Source organism: Siphateles boraxobius, unplaced genomic scaffold, assembly GCF_051911475.1.
Source record: "Siphateles boraxobius isolate OS27281-9 unplaced genomic scaffold, OSU_SipBor_1 30, whole genome shotgun sequence".
NCBI classification, from domain to species: Eukaryota; Metazoa; Chordata; class Actinopteri; order Cypriniformes; family Leuciscidae; genus Siphateles; species Siphateles boraxobius.
In genome coordinates, this window is record NW_027508920.1 from 16,242,893 (window position 1) to 16,266,158 (window position 23,266).

Consider the following 23,266-nt stretch of genomic DNA (forward strand, 5'->3'; position numbering starts at 1 on the left):
AGGCTCACCTTGCCATCTCATACATTTATAAGATTTTAAAACAAACAAACACAGTTTTTATGAACGCACATGGTAATGCCGTATTACGCAGTTGACTATGAAGGCAGTAGCAAGTAAGACAGCTTACTAGGTTTTGAAAAAGGGTTAATGTGTTATTCATTAAGGATCCAACGGAAAAAATGGTGGTCCATGATTATCTCGTAACGATCGTAATCACACATATAATACTAAACAGGAAATACTGTTTATGTCAAAACCATATGATACCATCAATAATCAATCACAACTTGAAGTGGTCACAAACAGGAACACATTGCTAACCAGTGGCGGATTCCTTGCAGTGAAGTGGGATTGAGAATGATGGCACAATTAATAACGCGGAAAGTTCAAATGATAAACAAATGCAAATCTGCTTGGCCCAGCCTTAGCCACCCTGTGAGAACTGTGACCGGCGCTGTGGCCTGTATCACACTGAGGGGGAAAGAGCCTGCTGTGACCATCATACATTAATATACCAGCGTTTCTCCCTTGATCCAACTCCGCCGCAATCTGATTCTTCTCAGCATGATGTAAGATACAGAGCACAAGTTCACATCTGCAGAGTGAGAAACTGATAGGTCATGTGGAGTCTAGAAGCTGGATCTCACATTGATGTCTGGCACACTGTGTGCTGTACATGAAAGAGCCATTAGACAAATTTTCAGATTTTAATAAATTATTCGTATCCGCATTTTTGTTGTTCATAGTTATTTTTTTGGTAGCATTTATGTATTTATATATATAAGCCCAGGCTCATTAGAAAAACGTAACTGTAGCAACATTAATCTTTGCTAAACGCAAAATACATTGCGTTGTGCACGTTTTGAAGTGAAATGTCAACGTGTTATTACGTTGGAGTTTGTATGCATCACCGAAGTTCTGAGTTGAAATGTCCGGTGAGTGGCGCTAAAAGCTCGATTATCCATTTGAAAATTACGTACACCTACACTAAACCCTAAAACTACCATATAGTGTTAACAAAAGCAAATGTGACATAAAAACAATCGTAACCACGACATTTTAGCTTGTTTTTGAAATCTTGTCTTCAAGCTCTTTTATCGTGACTCGTCTTTCACGGGGTTCGTAGCCAAGCTCTCACATCACAAGTGCAATTGTGTACATATTTTATATATATTAATGCACACACACACACACACACACACACACACACACACACACACACACACACACACACACACACACACACACACACACACACACACACACACACACACACACACACACACATTTTCATTATATATATATCACTCGAAATAAAGACGTAAATAAAGATAATTCACTTGAGATGGATTGACCTTACATTGTATAACACAGACTTGTATCTTAAACATATACATTGTGTATTCATGTACCATGTTAGGCACTTCAAAGAATACACGTGTCATTGTAGCTCATGTTCAAACATGGTATTACCATAGTATTTTCTGGTAGTTTAATCACACATGGACTAATATATCCATGTAACAATTCAGCCTTGAAAACTATATATGTTGCATATACCAATGGATGTTAACAATTCAGCCTTAAAAACTATATACGTTGCATATACCAATGGATGTTAACAATTCAGCCTTGAAAACTATATATGTTGCATATACCAATGGATGTTAACAATTCAGCCTTGAAAACTATATACGTTGCATATACCAATGGATGTTAACAATTCAGCCTTAAAAACTATATACGTTGCATATACCAATGGATGTTAACAATTCAGCCTTAAAAACTATATACGTTGCATATACCAATGGATGTTAACAATTCAGCCTTAAAAACTATATACGTTGCATATACCAATGGATGTTAACAATTCAGCCTTAAAAACTATATATGTTGCATATACCAATGGATGTTAACAATTCAGCCTTAAAAACTATATACGTTGCATATACCAATGGATGTTAACAATTCAGCCTTAAAAACTATATACGTTGCATATACCAATGGATGTTGTGTTACAACTTACAAAGGACCTTCCACGACAAAATGTTAAGGAGCTGAGGCCAGGGAGCAGCTCCGAGGGGTTTGACAGGTGATGGAGGTGTCTACCACCCAGGAGGAGCCGGCATCACTAATCATCAAGGTCAGAGACATCACTCTGCTGACAGGGACGCCACAGGTCTATATCTGGGTGAACTCTCTGCTCTCATTGAAAATCAATGACAATATTTCACCATCTGAGACCGGTCAGAAGTGGCATTTCTTTTCGTTTCTTTTCTTTTTCATAAATACGATTTATAGGAAAAGAAATATATTTGGGACATAAGTTATTAGGTGGGTTGCTAATATTTGCTCTCTTTTTTAATCTTTTGGTAGCTTAAATGTGTCTTGAACGCACAGAATGGGAATATTGTTAAAGCCTAGGGCGATGTAGAAAACATGGGTGAAATCGTGTAATTTACTGTATAATGCAGCTATTCACAGAATTTGGCAACATTTGGATGAGTAATTTGAAAGTAGGGCTGTACACTTAGTCAAATTGCCATTATGGACTAGTGTCTGTGAGTATTAACCTTCAAAAAGACTGCAGTTTATATATGAAGTCTGCATGTTCTGCGTGCCTCGGAGTGAATGAGCGGCCCCGTTTGGTCTGCTATACTCATACTCATGCATGCGTAACGCTTGTGAAGTTTTTAGCATCTGCTGTCTCACTATATGAGGACATGAACACACAAACTTTACCTCCAGAGCTGCTCTGAGAGAGCACTTTACATGAGTATTTCAACATTTTATTTGATAAAACTATCATCAGATACACCGAAACTCAAAGGCCTTCACTACAACCAAACGGCAAAATAAAGGTTCGATAATTAAAAATTTTAAAATTTTAAAAAAATGATGACAGAAATATTTTAATATTGTAGAATATACTACGCAATGTAATAAGAACAAATATAATACCATGTGCACATATTTTTTAACAAATATCACACAATTTCCCATACATGTTTTAATTTAAACTTTGTTTATTACTCACTATGTTTGCCAAACAATGAAAGGAATTGTTCAAATTTCATTTGAATACATTTTAAAAGTTCCATGTATTAATTTGATTACCACTGTTTTGATAATACATTTGTACATCATAACACACAGTCCATAAAAATTAAAACAGACAACAGGAATAAAAAAATAACAACTAAAAAACAAGTATTTATAAGTGAAATAGTGCCAAATACCATTTGCACACCAGTGTATTGTAGTATATTATAAAACAGACAAATATTATATTTGTTAAAATCATAAATGGATCCTGCCTCATTGAGACATTTTCTTTGTCCCTGTCAAAACCCTACACCTAACCCTTCCCGTTGTATTCCCTCTATTAAGGTCAAATCTGGCCATACTGTACATCAATCAGATGATTTCAAAAATCAATTCAGATCTACATTTTAGTGAACCAGTGTTATTTTAGTACCATTGAGATACTATTATAGTTTTTCTGTGACCAAAATGTTTTGGTAACACTTTACAATAAGGTTCATTAGTTAATATGAACGAAGAATGAAAAATACTTCTTCAGCATTTATTAATCTTAGTTAAATACTAGTTTGGCACTTGTCCACTTTTCAAAGATCTTCTTAATTCTATTTACAATAAATGATTCTCCAAGCTGACATGCGATGGGAAAAGGAATAATGAGTTTGGAAAAAAGGCGGATTCCAACTTAGGTCAGTTGCATCAAAAGCTTACGTCAATCGCCGAACTCTTCACACCACTGCTCCAGTACCCAACTGGATTTCTTTTGTAATTTTGTGTGGCTCAATCACACAATGGTGGACGGAACTAGTGTAAATAGCCTCTGCCAACAGGACTGGATATTTGATGGACTGTAAACAGACCATTCTGAAAAAAATAATAATAATAATACACTTTTCAAAGGGAATGTTATTGTAAAAATGTCAATACATTAAATTGTTAAAATAAATTCAATTGATTAAAAATCCATTTTGATTATTAACAATTAATTAAACCATCAAACAGAATCCAGAAATATTTTAAATGGAAAAAAGATAACAGAGGATTTGATATATTTAATAGGGCCCTATACACAATAGAACATTTATTCACATTAAACCATAAAGGTTTTATAGAACTTTAAGAATTGTGAAGTGTGTTCCAGTAGTCCCGTAAAAGTACATCAGATCCTCTCTTGTGGTAACTCAGTTGGGATCCCCCCCAAATTGGACTTTCTATTGTTGTCTCATGGCTACAAATGTCAAAACAAATAGAATTTTCAATTAGTTTGCTCACCGAATGCCCATAACTGAGCAATCATAGCAGAAAGGCTGTCAAATACGGCCCCTGTGATTCTTCTTTTATGATCGACAAACAGGCTGTCATGCTTTGGAGACGGGCGGGAGACCATTGCAGTTGCTTGCCAGCCCAGCCGCCTGTTGAAAGTTTATAGCGCATTACAAACCTATTGATCACAGCTCTGGGCAGGCCTGGTGCTCTTACAGCAGAAAAGAGCCTGTTGTCTGTAATGCAGTTGCACTGATAGGCCATTATTTAACTCCAACATAATTCAATGCCCTTTATACCGCATGCTATCACAACAACTAAAGAATTATATTGAGTCCCTTGGGTTTGGCCTTAAAGGGTTTGCAGTGTCATTTCTGCTGCTGTGAACTTTATGTATCTCTTTCTAGATGGCTGATACTAAAGATTCAGGTTATGTGCTGATTAGAAAAGTTAAGTTTGATGTGCCATCCCAGAGGACAGCTTTATTGCTCAGAGATTTCATAGATGTGAAGACTTGATGGAGTGCTCAGCTGTGTTTTATTTAAGCATTCACTGTGTTTCCCCTTAAACGTTTAAACGATTGCTGACATGGAGTTTCAGTTCATAGGCCCTATATACATCTCATGGTCTTCAATCTTTTGTTTTAAGGGTACGTTTACACGACAATTATGTACTAAAAACGGAAACGTTTTTCCTTCTCATAAAGACCCGTTTGTCATTCACACAGATCCGCAAAAACGACTAAAAACGCTGTATTATGCTGCCAGGCCAGTAGTTGGCGATGTCACTTTGTAACGAAACATTAAACACCTATAGACTGAACACGTTACACGCGTGCACATGACTTCACCATATTCACTGATTTGCAATTTTGCAGTTTACACGGGTACGTTAACGAGTTTCCATGATAAATAAAAAATAAATATTCATATCAATTTCCAGGTTAAAATATAAAAATATGTGACCATAAAATATATTTTACATAAAAATATGTAAAGCGCTTTGGTGGCCTTTGAGTCTGTGAAAGCGCTATATAAATGCAGTCCATTTACCATTTACCATTTTAAAACACACATTTAGTTCATAAAACACAGTTTAAGTTCCCTTTGAATTCTTTGAAATGAATGTGCACATCTTAATCATTATTCTCAACAAAAAAAAAAATGTATATATATATATATATATATATATTCTTTTCAAAATACAAAGTTTATTATTATTATTATTATTATTATTTTAATTTATTTTTTTACAAACGTCAATAAATAATTCAGAAATATTATTACGTTTTTAGGGAGCAACATGCTTTGTTTGCACATCATCCTTCTCATCACAGAAGACATTATTGAATGTATGGATTTCATTGTTAATGTATTTTTGAGTAGGAGAATATGAGCAACATGTCACTAACTCTTTTATGGGATGTCTCGCCTTATCTGAGGCAGGAAATCCCACAAGAAAGAAAAATCATCTTTTTAATATCTTGCATCTTCAAACCTGAAGCACAGGTGTTCCATAATCCAAATCCTCAGGCATTAATCAAAAAGATCATACCTTAAAGTTTAATGGAAAAAGTTAAGTCTAAAAAGATGTTTCAATATATCATGCGTTCCCAAGTTTAATTGAATCTTCCAGCATGCATGGCTTTGCCACAGTAACACCACCTGCAGGGGCTAATTGAATTTCCCTCTGTATGCTTAGCTATACATTTTGAGAACTGGATCGATTTTTCCATCCCTCATAGAGCTAGGTGTTGAACAAGGTAATTAATAAGAATTGCCGTAACAAAGCCTTGCTCCATCTCTCGCCAGGATGACCATACATCTCTTTACACAACTGGACTTTTTGATTTTCTCTCTCTCTCTCTCTCTCTCTCTCTCTCTCTCTCTCTCTCTCTCTCTCTCTCTCTCTCTCTCTCTCTTTAAAGTGAAAAGTTTATTTTGTGAAAGGAGGAAAGGTTTGCAAGTAGTGTTTAACTGCAAATAGTAATTTCCTTAATGAATACTGAGTGCAATTTATTCTTAAAACAAGTTTAATGATAACAAGTCTAAATACCTTATACAATAATATTTTACTTTAAATCTAATATAAATTAAATAATTTGGTGGCATTAAAGTGTTTTTTGCATTATTCATTAAATAATAAGTTGCTAAGAGAAAAACAAGAGACAATCTTTTGTTGTTTTGTTTTGTATTGGTAATCCAGCATGAATTCATTTGATCACCCCAAAAGATTTTAAATGTTCTGATTGGCTACTTGGTGAGACACTCCCAGTATAGAGTCAGAGTGCTGCAGTCGTGACGTCAAAACCTGGAAGACTAATTTACCCCAGGATCCCTCAGATATTACTATGGTTTTTTTTCAAACACTAAGTAAAATAATGTCTAAAATATAAATTACACACACCCATATCGAAAAAGCTAATTTTTAAGCTGTTATGTTTATTAAAAAAAAGAAAGAAAATGTTTTATTTAAAAAGTTTTCAATGAGAAAATTACAGTATCCACAGTCTATCTGAGGTTCCTTAACAGGAAAACTGCATTTTGAATATTTTCTTCATTGTGTGTGTTGTGTTATGTAACACACAATTATGTCTGGCTGCTGCATTAAGTCAATTGAAAACAGGCCCAAAGGGCAACTACAGTTTTAGGAAAAAAACTTGTTGCAGGAAAGTCCCTTCTCTTTCCTTACAGTATCTTGTTTGCCCCTTTTTCTCAGTATGTTGCCTTAAAATGATCTGCAGATTACTGCACATGGGTAAATCAAGTGGCATTTTGATTAGGAAACAAAAATGCAAAACTCAAGTAATTTATGTACACACACACACACACACGCACGCACGCACACACGCACGCATGCACGCACGCACACACACACACAGACACACACATACACACACACACACAAAAACACACGCACACACACACTTACACACACACACACGCACGCACGCACTCAGAAAAAAAGGCCAGTGTACAAAATTAACCTTTTTTTCTCTAAAACTTCAGTTGAATGGTTAAGCTTTGTCAAAAACAGTTTAAAAAAAATATTTTCCCATCAGGCTGTTGAAAGGTTCCACGTTTTCCTGATAAATAATGGCATCCTATTTGCAACCGATCAGAATCAAGCATTTAGCAGATATAGAATTACACTTTTGACTGTGTTTTATGGTTTTAGTTTTTACTGTTGTGAACATCAAGACTTCTGAATGACAGACCAAAATCATAATTGTAAGGGGGGATAAAGACATTTGATATGTTTAAAACGCTTTACTTTTCATAATAAGTTAATATTATGTAATAATTTATCTAACATATCTACACTGTAAAATATGGCATCATTAATAAGTCATGACAACATACGTAAGAGATAATATACATCCAGCTGGTTGTTATCACAGAATAAACCCAGACAGGGTGAACATGGTTTTGCATCACTCTGAAGGGGTTTTTTTCCAAGGGGTTGGATGTACATTATCCTGCTTATTATACAACTACTTGCCTCATAAGTAAATAATTAGACATTAAATATTGATCTTTGAGTCAAAGTATTGTATTAGCTCTTTAAATGGAAAGCTTCCAAAGCGAAAGCAGTTGCTGAAAGAAAGTTAAAACTAGACTGACATTTAAGGGATATGGGACATTCATACGACTTATTGCATGGTGTTTCACCATTTAAATAATTTATGGGGATGAGAGATATTGATTTGAGATGAAAATCGTTTTAAAATCGTACCTGTTTGTTATCTTATCTATTACAGTGTACAAAACAATCGTCGCAAAATGGCAGCAGTTATTCCATTACTTTAACTCATCAAAATAATTTAACCAATTTCGGCTTTATTTTTTTTAAGCTATAAAAGATCCAATTAGGCACGATAACATAAAAAAAAAAAAAAAATCACTTACAGCCAACTTGATTGTATTTAGAAATTTAAGGCAGCAGCTGAACTTTAAGTAGAACTTTAAGTTGAATTAGTAGGTCTCAATGAATAAATAAATAATAAATAAATGATTTCTGCCCCCAATACTGTTAAAAATGTCTGAAGGACACTGAAGTGTAGCATATTTGCGGAAAGTAGCGAGCATTTTTCCCTCCAATTGAAGGTTTCAGACAACATGACTTTTAAGTAGCCTGCAGGAAGCACAGCGCCTGAAGTCGGGGCGGGCCCCAAAAGCAGTCCTCCCAAAGTGACATGTAATTGCTTACACTGTCCGCGCTGAGTGTCAAGCACAAAGTATGCGCCGGTGTGGGGTGGTTTACGGGTTTGGGGGCTTGTGCTGCCATTGTTTGATGTTATGTGAGGTGGTGCTCCGAAAGTCCATCATTGTGTTCTAGAGAGAGTCAGCCAAGCGATCAGAGGCTGTTGGGGGGAGAAAAACACCCCTGGGAGAGATGGCTCGTCTTGTCAGGAGAGACAGTCATGGTCAGATAATAATGAAGACATCATGGGGGTTATAGATAGGAGTCTTACACAGTAGAGTCTTGAAAGTGTTTAGAGATTCTCACAGCACTATGGGAGCAGCCATTGATTCTGCCCCAGGTTTGCCTTATTGAGGTTGGTAGACTCTGTTTGAGGATGGAATCCTAATGCAGCTCTGCCATTCAATTCAGGATCTCTGGAAGTCATTGTGCCTTGATGTTTGATGGAGTGCTCAGCAGTTAAAGATTCATGAGAATGCATTATTCTGTTTTCTGCCCGCCTTTCTAGTACTATTGAATCAGCGAGTATGCATGCACATTTTTTGGGCAAGTGTGAAACTTTATAAATCTGTGTGCATAATCTTTGATCAGCCAGTGATTGAGGATTAGAGTTTAATGAAAAATACTGATTCTCATATAATTAGAACACATAATATCTATATTTCATTTCACATATTTGGGACATGCCAATTACTTGTTGAAAGGGAATAAAAACTTTTTTTCTAGACACGTAATATCAGATCCAAATGTCTTTCTTGGCTTGAACCCCAGAATTAGTCGCTAGATTTGCAAAGAGAAATTCACTTTAACAGCAGTCTTATATTTAAAACCAATAGAGTTAGAAAATGTCATTTTTTTCTTCTAGACAGCAATGATAATTAAAAGAAAATGCAGACGCAAGTATCTAAAAAAACAACAACAACTCAGTAATCCCTGTTGCTCCTCTACAGCAAACCATGATTGAACTCACCTATCTGCAATTTTCTAGTAGGTCTGAAGACCTTGACAAGCTTTTTCTGGTGTGTTTGATTAGGGTTGGATCTAAACTCTGCAGGGCAGTGGCCCTCCAGGACCGGATTTGAGGAACCCCGCTCTAGAGTTTCAGAAGAGATCTCAATAATGCTTCAAACTCTGCTCAGATTTGCCAAGATACCAAATCCTACAATCAAAAGTCCAAGATCACATTACGAACTCCAGTGTTTCATCAAATTATTCTCGAGACAACCATTTTCATTTTAAAGCTCTATACCAGGGGCTCTCAACTCTGGCCCTCGAGCTCCACTTTCCTGAAGAGTTTTGCTCCACCCTAATCAAACACACTTGAACAAGCTAATTAAGGTCGTCAGGCTTACTAGAAAGGTACAGGCAAGTGAATTTGATCAAGGTTGGAGCTAAAATGGACCTGGAGGGCCATAGTTGAGAACCCCTGCTCTATACTCTCTTTCTGCGTGCGTTAGGGTTATGTTTAGTTCTGTTCAGTTTGATTGTGTTTTAGTTTGGTTTTCCCTGTTCCTGCTTGCCTGTGTTCTAGGTGTCGTTTACATGACACTGTTTTTAAATAAAAACGAATCACTTTTTGTATGTGCTTTGGCCATTCACTTACTTGACAACTGCATTTTGAGTGTGAACCAAAGACAGTTTGAAAAATGCGGTTTGAAATCGCTGGTGTTTCTGATGTCACAAACTACCTTGTAACTAATCACATCAACGTGTGATCGTCAACGAGTGGATCTCTGAGCTGGTGTGAGTGAGCGGAGGTGGGCCTAATTTGCATATCCATATCGAACCGCGTATATTAAATTAGGGAAGGGTGTAGAGTTAAATTCGAGCTATTTTAAGGCATGAAGAAATTGTTTTCAAGAAAAAAAAACTTTTAAATATGTTCTTTTGGTGATCAAACATGAGTTTTAAGGGATTATATTAATGACTACAGGGGTACTTTAAGCCCTTAGTTCCCTTTGTTCAGTGTTCGTTCTCTTAATAAAATTAAGAAACAGTGACAAATCTGATATTTCAGTGAATTGTACCTGAGACCTCCATGAAGTCTTTTGAACTATGAAAGATCAACCACTGAGCAATAAATTTTCCTGGCTGCAAAAGCACTTGTATGTAAATCAATCCAACAACCAAATCGATTACACTCAGCACTCAGTATATGACAGCACAATCACCCAGAAAGCCATGGAAGCACACAAATTATTGCGAAACAAGCCAGAATGCCATTAAACAACAATAATTAAAAGTTATTTATGACACGAGCGATAGAAATGTATCAACCCAGCCACAAAGAGCTTTTCTTTCACTTATTGTGTTCAGTTATATTACATTTCTTGGCCTGGTTCCTGTCTACAATAATTCTGTCATCTCCTGTATTTAGTGATTAAATCTAAGTTTTGCACGTCTGAACATAATTTGGATCGGTAGTCTAGTCTATGTAGGCAAATTATGACGTGATTGACTGTAGCACATATGGTGCCACTGTGAACACTCTCACCCCCTGCTGGATATCAATCACACTGCACCACTTTCGTGATACTCTTGACAGTACAATGTTGACATTTGCTGCCAACATTGACTGTTTTTGATAAAAAACTAGAGGCCAGTCATAAAGTCAGAAACAGCTGCCGCAGTCTTCATAAAATATTTGCCCCAATATTCTGAAAAAAAACAAAAAAAACAGTGGCTTAACACCCACGAAACAGCTGCTCAGTTGGGTTACATGAGAAAATGTGCATTTGCTGGAATGCATTATGTCGAATTTTGTTTGCTGCCATTTTTGCATAAATAGTAAGATCTAAAAGTACAGTGCTATCAAGGGAAGAAGCTAAGTTCATGCACTTTTACTGAGCCTAGATGCTAAAAATAAAGATTCATAAACAACATGCTTCTTTTAGCAGATCTTATACAATATTTATGTGGTTGGTTGACTGCATTCTCATAACAACCTTATTTAGGAAAAAGTTAACGATCCAATCTAGCTAGAAGCTAACATTATTAGCCTGTGGGGATCACTGCACTGCAGTATAGCTTTTGTGTTTTATCCGCTGAATACAAAGGGAACTGCTGCTTTCAGCTCTGATGCAAGGATTACAGAAGAAACCTTTTTACCTTCGCACCTCAACAGCATTGACTGAAATTCACACATATATTTGCTCTCAGTCTCCAAGGTTGTGAGAACGTAGCCTCTCGCAACCTTTGAGACATAATGTGTTAAAGTGTTATTCACCGTGCCTTGCACACGTAAAACTGAAAATGTTTGTAAAAGGCGATTCTTTTTGTAGCTTTTTGTTGCTGCCTGCTTTACTTTGTATGGATAACTGGTTGAATAGTCCACCTAAAAATGAAATAGTTGTCCCCCTCATGTCGTTTCATGACATTCTTACCAATAATACATTTTTGAGTGCAACATTCACATCTTAAATTGTATAGAATCAAGTCCTTGCCATTGTTTTCTCTTTCAAATTGGATATACGTCAAAATCTCTATCGCTGTACTTCCTTTTCATTGTTATGCTTCTAACATCTCATCATCTTCTTTAAGTTCTAACCTCCTGTACCATGCCTTTTATAACATTGACTTGTATGCTGCTTTCATTGTGGAACATGTTCTCAATTTGAGGCCTAATTGTTTAGTAAATTATGTATTTGAGTATAAGAAGTAAACAGAGAATTCCATCCTGCGTTTCCTTCATTCTGCAGTGTAAACACCGTGATGTTTTCATTATCTGTGGTCAGCTTGTGCTGTGTCAGCATGGAACCTCTTATATTTGTGATTCAAATGCTTTATTTCTGATGGGATGAATCAAGCACTAAGATTCACAATTCTCTCTCTTTCTGTTCTCCTGCAGAGAAGCCGATGCCACAGGGTCCTCCTGGTGGAATATTTGGTGTCTTGGGAGTGGTGGTGGTTGGCGGTCTGATTGTAGGAGTGGTGGTCACAATATGTATGGTGTACAGAAGAGGAAAGAAGCCCCGTACAGAAACAGACAACGATCTGTAAGTACTTCCCTCACAGGTGACATTGATTGTGGGCACTTTTTGCAATGGCCAATTTTGTCCCCACCACTTAATAAAATAGCTTGCACTGCTGCAGGAATCTATACAGTAACACAGGGGAAGCATCAAGTAGAAGTTGTATTTCATTTGGGGGATTTCAGTGAAATCACAAAGCAAAATGCAAATTCTGTTCCTGCTGTTAATCAAAATCCACCGACATACAGCTGCAATCCTGGTTTATTATAAATAATAATAACAATACAATTATATAATAATTAGAAATGCAAATAAAATGTACATTCGGACTTGTACTTTAAATTAATTTTGGGAATTTTTCTAATCATATGTTTTTGTCTATATTTCAGTTTTGACTTGGAAACAGGGCTGGGCAATATAAAAAAATTTTTTTTCAAAATTTTTATAATATTACACACACACACACATACACACACGCGCGCACACACACAGACGCGCGCGCGCACACACACACACACACACACACACACACACACACACACACACACACACACACACACGCACACACACATTTGTATTTGCTTTTGAAAAATTTAAAGAGGTGATTTTAGCCTCCCATGAAAAAGATCTAATCAGGATAGAAAAGCTATTGTTACAAGGAACATTACAATTTTGTTCAAAATCAGCAGTAATGATAATCAAGTTATAGTGACCTCTTACTGCTTTTTACTAAATAAACCCAAAAGGAACTTTTAAAAATCACTTAAAGGTAGCTAAACTATTATAATTAGAAGGCAGCAAAAATAAAATTATACAACAGAATTGTGAGATATAAACTTGCAATTGAGAGAAAAATGGTCAGAATTGTGAGACAAAACATACAGTCCCAATTACCTTTTTTATTTTTTATTCCATAGAGAAGTTGTATATCTTCAGTAAAGATATTGCAATAATATTGTAATTAGGGCTGTCGCGATAACCGCAATATTGCAGTACCGCGCTACTGACAGGCCAACCGCAGAGGAATGCAAGTAACCGCAGCAACCGCGAACCGCGTTTTCTTTTTTCATAAGGCCACCCTTCGTGGTTCGTACCATGTGTATTGAATGTTAAATAAGTTAATAATGATAACAAGACTGTTTATCATGGTGATTTGTACAGAGGATTCGTGGATTTGGACTTAAGCCTAAACAGACAGTGAATGTGATCGACTGAGCGCGTGCGATTACCTGCGTCTGTCTTTGAAGTCAAGTCATGTATATTCGTGAAAAGGTTGCCGTTTCCAAGGAACGCGAAATATTTGTCGTAGGCTATTATCCTTTTAACGTGTAAGGGTATTTACCATGAATGGTGTCAGCGCTGGTCAGCATTACACAGCGCGAGGAAGCCGTGGGGGGAAAGCAGCGAGTCACGCATTGAATCAATGCCATTGGTCTCTATTAAGTGAAGCATTGCTTCAGCTTTGCCCAAAAGTGAAGCATTGCTGGCCAGCTGAGCCTTGAAAAGTGGACCTCAAAGTTAAACAAACATCATTTAAGGAATCAGCTTTTTTGAACGTTTTCGTTGAATGAACGGTTTAATGACTCACTCAGAGACAGTCCGTTGGCGTAACAACTGCGCGCTGAGTGACAGTCTTTCAATGCGCAGAGACGCTGTTTAGTTTCGGTTACATTGGTTACATTGTTTTTGTGTATGCTGACCACATCATAACACGTATTTATATAGCAACAAATAAATATAAATAAATAAATGGCGGTAAAACCGCATATCGCGCTATTGAGCAACTCAAAATTACCGCAAGGGAAATTCCTTCACCGCGACAGCCCTAATTGTAATATTTGATGTATCGCCCTAGCCTGGCTCCTCCCTCCTACGTACTTCCGCTCAATTTTCACTTTCCTTCAGTACCTCGTCTGGGTTTGTGGGATATTCGTGGGTTTTCTCAAGGCCAATTTTTACCTGTCCAATCAGCGAACAGAGGGAGTGGCTGAGAACGATGACATTTAGTTTGTGCGCTAGTTTTAGTTGTAGTTCAGTAATGGTGGCAGAGAAAGATACGAGCGAAGCTATTCGGTCCGTTGTGGCAACGCTGCCGAATATACAGAATTTAAAGCCGGATCAAGAACAATCTTTGCTGAGTTTTGTTGCTGGTCATGATGTTGTGGCCCTTCTCCCCATGGGGTTCGGGAAAAGTTTGATTTTCCAGCTCACTCCATTAGTGGTGAATGAGTCGGCTGAGGCTAACGCTAGCGATTGGTTATGACAAATCCAGTGTGACTCTGGGCAGATCCAATAGTTTTAAACCTCAACAGAGTACCCGCCTTTAAGGAAGTTAACGCTTGTCAATGGAGAGTGGCCAGACTTTCTGTACAAATGAAATGTACGAGAGTCTGGTAGGACCAGGCTAGTGTCGCCCAGCCCTCCTTGGAATTGACTAAGTTCCCTACAACAGGCTAAATCTGTGGATCCATACATCACATTTACTATTTAACGTAACAGCAAAAATGCATTTTAAATTATTTGTGGCTAACATTAATGAACTTTTTAGTAATGTAAATTGCTTTCGAGGGTTGAAGAAAGAGAAGGTTAAAACAATAATGCAGAGCCTATCATTGTCACTAAGAAGATTTACACTCCAGAAATGCCAGAGACCGATTTCAAAAGATTTCAGCGTTTGTCTCTGAAAGTAGGCCTATTACCCAGCACATCATCCTGGCGGGCTACTGGGTACCTTAAAGAAAGAAATACCTTTGATACTTTGGGGTCATCACACTTAAAATATTGAAGAAAGAAGCATTTATGAATGCATCTCTCATTTTGCTGTTAGTGGATGCACTTGATTGCTTAAGAGCATGTTACCTATTTGATAAAGAGGCTTCCTGATTGCTATGTAGACCTGATTTGTCCATTTCTTGGTTTGAGAGACAGGTGTTTCAATCAGGGCTGATTGCAGGAGGCACATCAGATTAGCACCAGAGCCTGTCAAATCCCAGAGCATGACAGATAAACAGAACACTTGACAGTCGGCGTTTTTTAAGCGCACACTTCACAAAACTCAAGGCTACATGGAAACTTGGAAAGACCGAAAACTTTGGCCTTGATGATCTACGGTGATTACCAATATCTATGGTTGAGAAGGTTATTTTTATGATAAGTTTAGGATTCTGGGCTGAGTTTCCCAAAAGAACCTACTGTACAAATCATCATAGAATTACAAGCTGTTTCCCAAAAGCATCGTAACTGAAGAAGTTCTTGAAAATTGTCGTAAATGCTTGAGATTGAGACAGAAACATGACATCTGCAAAATCACATCTAATAATATTACATTTATTAATATTTTATTTACTTTTATACAAAATGAAAATTTACATGAATAAGTACGTAGACACATACTATACTATTTATTTTATTAAAAAAAATCTATTCTATTTATTTTAGAATAAACCCCCCCCCCCAAAAAAAAACAAGATACACTACATATATTTCTATTATAAAAATACTTTATATTGTTATTTTTTTTAAATTAAACGCTAAATCTAACCAAATTTATTTAATAGGTTTATGCTAAAAATACATATGTTTAGATTTAAATCATACTGATCAAGAAATTGTTTTTTTTTCATTGCTTGCGGCCAACGGTCTTATCAGTAGATGTATCAATGTATCTTTTGTAGGCAGATTAGCAATATCTTTCATTCTTACAGTATGTATGATTTCAAAAAAGATCATTAAAGTAGTATTGACAGCAGATGGTGATTCCATCAGCAATATTTGCATCATATAACACTGACTTTTGACATGATGTGGTCTAAGGTAACTCAGTCCTGACAATCTACTTTGATTTGTTAAACCGAGACTGCCGAAACATATTGAACAGGACTTGCAACCCATTCCCAGCTAAGTATTCCCTCTGAGACCCTTCCTAAAATGTTCAATGAGCAGGCCAAAATCCAATGTGGCAACTCTTCTTATAAAAAAAAAAATGAACTACAGGAGATGAATGTGTGGACATATGTGACAAAAGCACCATATTACAGTGTATCCCCATTTTACTTGTGATTATTAAAGTTAGTGGTAATCTGTCCTTCTGAAAGGATAATGAATCCCTCGCAGGAGAGTGTTGGCTCTTTCCTTCATGGGAATATCGCCCTGGCAAACCAGTGTGAGAGTGCATGGAATCTGGCACAGGATCCACCTGAGTTCTTAATTACATCAGGGATGAAATGATGATGCTCATTTGAGACCCTCTCAAAATCCATGCCATTTCATTGTGTGAATTATTTTGGTTTGGATGCAGAACTAGGCATCAGATGCTCTGAAGAGTGCTGGTGTGTTCAACTGTGCGAAGCATCCTAACCATCCAGTTATTCAAGGACACTTGGAATTAAATGACATGCAATTCATTTATTGACTTTTCATTTTTTTTTAAATACAATACAAATGTATTTTGAGGGTCATAAACTAGAGTGTTTGTTGAGTAGGCCATTAGTAGATTTGTAAGGTTAGGGTTAGAATAAGTTGACATGTAGTTGCAGGGCTCGACATTAACGCTTGTCTGCTTGTCTGGGACAAGTGGATTTTTTGAAGGGACAAGTAAAAGAGAATTTTACTTGCCCGACCGGAAGTAGCATGATTAGAACATCAATAACAAAAATAAACAAATAACTAGGGAATCACTAAAACGAGAGAATAATTCTGATTTTATTACATTTATTGTAAGTTGCGATCAATTGTGGATAATGTATCAGGCTACTGACGGTAAGGTTGCGCTGTTGACGCTCGCGCAGCCTCTCGAGAAGAAATCTACACAAATGAGCGCAGCACACACACACATTCAGTTAACAACATACTACCTATACAAAATCTAAATGTGGAGTTTTTATATTTTTAACATATATGTTAAGCAACCTCACTTATTTTTCCCGAATACCATAACGATTGGAAATGTGACATTGTTTTCCTACAACAGCTCAATAAACAGTTAAAATTAAGTCACTTACATTTTAGATGCAATATTGCCTGTTTTTGTTCCGTTTCAGCAGCGAAAATGGTTCCAAACAAAATCACAGCAAAACCACGGCGCATCTCACAGGAACACTCAACCTGATTTCTTTACTGAATGATTCAGCATTTTGAACGAATCGGTTGAGTCAAAGATTCAATGACCCATTTATTAACATCTGTCTCATTCTTGAATGAATCAGCCTTTTGAACGAATCGTTTGATTGAATGAATCAATGACTCACTCATTAAGACGGTCGCCTGCCACCACCTACTGGCGGTTTAGTGTTATGTTTAAAAGTATCATTCTTTCCAACGTTTATTATTTGTATATTATTATTCTAAATAATTGCATTTATTGATCATATAGGAATTTAAAATGAAAGATGAAGCATACATTTAATAAGATTGGGGGAGAAGATGCCCTTTAAAGGTGCATATATTACAATATGCCGATTTAAATATCAAAGCTGATTGAACACCAATGAGAATATTGCTTCAGAATAAATTAACACAAAAAAAAAAAAAAAAAAATTCCGGACAAGCTACTTCTTTACTCGGACAAGTGAATGACAGATTTACTTGTCCGAAGGACAAGCACATGAAAAGGCTTAATGTCGAGCCCTGAGTTGCAAAGTTACTTATAGTCATGTTCATAAAGAGTAGCCTAATCAGATATTAAGCAGACAGTCTACTAATACTCTAATGACTGCTAGTTGACACTTAGTTGCAAAGTTACTTATAGATCCATGATCTTCACTTTAGAATGAATTGTTCATTATGCATTATTCCTATTAATTATGAACTTGTGTATGGTAGTTCTTAGTAGTCCTCTGGGAGGTATATTCTGAAAATAGTCCATGTGTTTTAAACTAAATGGATGCCTTAATTTCATCAGCCATTTGCTGTTGGGATAACAACACACGTAGGACTCTTAGCTGTTTGTTTGCTTCCTTCTGCTGTCCCTCTGTGATTTACTCAGGATGTGTTATTTCCCTGCCTAAATGTAATTTATTTTGTTTGCCATGACTGTCATTATTTATGAAGGAAATATAAGGGGGTTTTCAAATCATCATAATTTAACTTAGTGCTTTTGTTTTCCCACAAGTATCCTGAATTTACCACCCAGCAGTAAATGGAGCACTTGTGTTTGTCGGCAAATGTAAATCACCTCGTGCAGCTGCAATAAGTGTCAAAACGAAGCGCTCTGCTGTAGCTCTAACACGCACCCAGTCGCACCTTTTATCTGTGTCAATCCCCTTCAGCCGTCCCAGTGAAACGACACCTAAAATGGAGTAGTCGACTGAAGACCTGGCATCTCTCTCGCAATCAATCCACAGGTCTAAAGAGACAAATAAAGCACACTGATTTTGTCTCAGAGGAATGAATTAGGAACAAATGAGTCTCTCTCTCTCTCTCTCTCTCTCTCTCTCTCTCTCTCTCTCTCTCTCTCTTTCTCTCTCTCTCTCTCTCTCTCTCTCTCTCTCTCTCTCTCTCTCTCTCTTTATCTCTCTCTCTCTCTGCCTGTATCACTGTCTTTCCCTGCTGCTTTGCTTCAGTAACCACTCTTTCTCTCTCTCTCTGGATCCTAGCATTGCTGTGGCTGATAGCTGTGTGACAAAGCCAGAGGCCCCTGGGACTGAGGCCCCAGAGAAGCCTGAATCCCCCACCAGGAAAGTAAAGGCCACGGCCTACAAGTCAACCTCCTTTCCGAAATTCCCCTCATAGAGTCTCTGTGTGGCATGATGGCCTAGCAGTGTCCGTCGAGCTCTGTGTGAGCAGCATTTGAGCATGATTAGAAAATATTGTGATGAATTCCACAAAAGACCAGTGGGGGAGACTGGGGAGTGTGGTAACAAGGGGTAATTCATAAGATCATCAGATGAACCAGTTAGAAATGAGCTACTGCCGTGAAATCATTACTGTACGTGAGCATCGCCATACTTCATGGAGCGACAATAGAAGTCGACAAAAGACTCTTCGTGCAAAGCCAAGGATTTTCAGGCCAAAAAACAAAACAAAAAAAGTTTTACGTCAGCAAAGTAACATTTCAAACTTTTTAAGTGAGATAAAGTTTAAAATGTAAAACTTTACAGTAAGATTCATTAGTTAGCATTAGTTAAATACCTTGTTTAACATGAACTAAGAATGGACAATACTTCTTCAGCATTTATTAATCTTAGTTAATACTAATTTCAACATTTACTAATACATTATTTATCTATGATGTGTGGTGACATAATGATTGAATTAATTTGACGTAATGACGTTCATATTAAGGGATGAGTTGTAGATGTTGGTTTGTATCAGATAAATCAAGGAATAATATCAATGTCACCAGGCACAAAATTATATATTATAATAAATGATGATAAGTCTCAGAAATCATTTTTATGAAGTTATTATTTTTCAACTAATATTTGCTCAACTTAAGATTTTTCTGTTTTGACCAGACCACAAACGCAGTATTTTTTTGGATGACTTTGCAGTAACGAAAGACGAAGAAAGGCCTAAATGATGTGTGCAAGCTACAGAATTAAGCTTTTTGAAGTGTGCACTTTCATCATGCACTCTTTTGATGAAAAGTTATTTGTCTAACAATCATTCCTCAAGAGGTTCCTCGTTTAGTTTTACTTCTAAAACAAAAAACTACTTTATACTGACCCACACTGGAAACTCTGCTCAATATGCTACAACATATCTCCCTACCTCCGATGGTCTCTTTTCTCTCCTTGTGTTGCCTTGCAAGCATGTATTTGTCTGCATGTTCAGAATACGTGTCAGGGATGAACAGTAGTCCTTGTCTGCTTTTTGATGGTGTTTCAGTGATAGAGCTGTTGTTTCTGTGCTTATCTATGTTTTTACTTCTGTTAGGAACCATTTTAACATCATTAGATATAAAAAAAAAGAAACTTGCTCAAAAGATGTGTCAAAACATTGATTGCAAGTACAGTAGATTTTGGTATGATGGTAAGGTTATGCATGGTCACAGTTGTAATCTAAAATGATTGCCGTAAAGGTAATGACAGCAGTATTGGGGAAAGATTTGTAAAAAAAAATAAAATAATAATAATAATAATAATAATAATAATAATAATAATAATAAATAATAAATAAATAAATAAATAAATAAATAAATAAATAAATAAATAAATAAATAAATGGCAAATTAACATTTATACACTGAAAAAAAGGTCATTAAAGTCAAACTTAAAAAATTAAAACTATTATAATAGATTGTTTACATTTTTTGGGAACACTTTACAATACGGGTGCACTAATAAGCATTCATACTTAACTAATGCACAGATAATCATGAGTTAATGTATGACTCATGAAGAACTAAACCATTAATTAATTATTACTGCATCAGCAACTAATAAAGAGTCTATATGATTAATAGATCAAGTAATACATGAATTTCTATTAATTAAACGTGTCATCATGTATTAATTCCTTAATAACATATTTTATTAACTAATAGTGTAAATTAATGTGTTAATTACCACAATTAGTCAAAGCTATGCACTTCAACTTCCAGTTGTCTGCTTTAATTAATCATTAGCTAGTGATTTGCAAATCTATCATTATGTTATGACTTTACTTGTTGAGGCACATCACTATTAACTAATTGTTAAGTAATATGTAATTTTGGTTTTGATATCCACACTATGGATTTCAATTTCCCGCCTTTTACAACCGGGATCCACTGTGCCAGATGAACTGCCGCATCCAATAGTTCATGGCACAGGAGTGTGTCAGGTTAAGCTTGAGCTCGAGGATTTAAAGGAAGAACACTGAGAATATGTGGCCGGGCTCTGCTATTTCATAACACTGTGTCTAGACTGGACCAAGACACTAGAACCCATTATAATCAGTGATACAACACTGGAGGCGACACAATGCTACACGACACAACAAAACCCCGACAGTAAACTGATGCCACTCTATTTCTGACGTACTCCGAGCTCTTGCGTTACTTCTGTTATGAAGGACAAATGGACTTGCAATGGTCTGTCATGTCCAGTGTAGACAGCTGCAATGGTCTCGTCCAGTTTAAACACGGTGTAACAGTGTCAGTATTTCAGATTCTGGTGTGCTGATATTTGTGTGCGGCCCAACTTACCCATCCTTCAAACACTCTCTGATATTACACTCACTGCATGTGCAACTGTCAAAACCCATAACCATAATGACATATAACTTAAAAATTAGTTAATAGTCATGTGCCTCAACAAGTAAAGTCATAACATAATGATAGATTTGCAAATCATTAGCTAATGATTAATTAAAGCAGACAACTGGTAGTTGAAGTGCATAGCTTTGACTAATTGTGGTAATTAACACGTTCATTTACACTATTAGTTAATAAAATATGTTATTAAGGAATTAATACATGATGACACGTTTAATTAATAGCAATTCATTTATTACTTGATTTATTAATCATATAGACTCTTTATTAGTTGCTGATGCAGTAATAATTAATTAATGGTTTAGTTCTTCATGAGTCATACATTAACCCATGATTATCTGTGCATTAGTTAAGTATGAATTAATGCTTATTAGTGCGCCCGTATTGTAAAGTGTTTCCCATTTTTTTAATCATGCTGAGAGAGAAAGTGTTCTCCTCTAAGTGAGGAATGCTTATTTATCTTGATCGTCCTTATGTTTCTTGATCATTTAAAATTAAGAGTTCATTCTATAGAGAGGATTGTGCCATTCAGTGTGATGTTTATGCACTGATTAAAAGTTTAAAGGAGTGGTCTTGAATCAAGGTGAAGTACATATCAAAGCTTTTCAAAGTCTTGACACAGAGTCTGGCTATCTTTAAGAGTCTGGCACATCTATAAGAGTATGTGAACTCAGTGACTGTTGACAGCTTTATCATGACATGTGTAAGAAATAGTCAATTCCCATAATTTTCGGTCCTCATGGAGGCCTAAATGGCACAACGGTTGGTTGCTGATCATGAAAAAAACTGCTGGCAGTTCAAAGAGTCAATCACTGAGATTCAATTCTCAATGGATGGGCAGTCTGTGAAAACAGATAAAGGCACAATGCAATAAGTCATAATTTTTATCCCTAGGGATAAGTTTGTGATAATAATTCATTTTATGTTGACACAGAGGTATATAATCGATGCAGTCTATTTCCTTGATTCTAAATGTGTTCCTGTGTATGATAATAATGTGGCACCATTTGATTTTAGAGAGGAGTGTGGCCCATAAGTGGACTGGTATTGACTTTGACAACCAGAGCTGAAGTGATATTAAAGGCTCTGCTGCAATAATTTAACTTCCGGGCACTAGCAGAAAACATGTTACAGTGACAGGGGTATGACAGGGTTGATTATAAGCCCCAAACAACAATATGGATTGGCATTGGGTTCAATAGAAGAAATTTCACAGCACCTGGAAATTACTACATTTTAGCATCCAAATGATTGAGCTTGAATGATTTCAAGAATTGACACACATATATATATATATATATATATATATACACACACATAAACATACACATACATTTAGCTGATTCTAAATATATGATAGATAGACAGACATCTATCTCAAGACAATTCGTACATATTTTAAGAGGTGGCTAATTCGTACGAATTCATAAGACCTTACTCGTACTAATTTGCCACCTTGTATTCACTCGTACAATTTCGTACGAATTGGATAAAGGAGACACATCATAATAAGGTACTACATATAATTTCCTAACTCTTTTACCAGTAATTCTAAATCACAGAGGATCCTATCTGAGATAAAGAGCAGCAC

The 23,266-nt window shown here is 36.3% G+C and overlaps 1 protein-coding gene across 5 annotated transcripts in view; it reads left to right on the top strand.

Annotated features, from left to right (window-relative positions):
- Nucleotides 1-23,266, top strand: part of nectin1b (nectin cell adhesion molecule 1b) — a 276,075-nt gene that overhangs the window by 161,666 nt on the left and 91,143 nt on the right. For 4 of the 5 annotated variants that reach the window (XM_077248393.1, XM_077248395.1, XM_077248397.1 and 1 more), the window contains exon 6: nt 12,356-12,503. In XM_077248393.1, the coding sequence (XP_077104508.1) occupies nt 12,356-12,503 (148 nt within the window). Of the gene's footprint in view, nt 1-12,355; nt 12,504-19,072; nt 20,404-23,266 lie in introns of those variants that run through there. The other variant, XM_077248398.1, reaches the window with a different exon arrangement.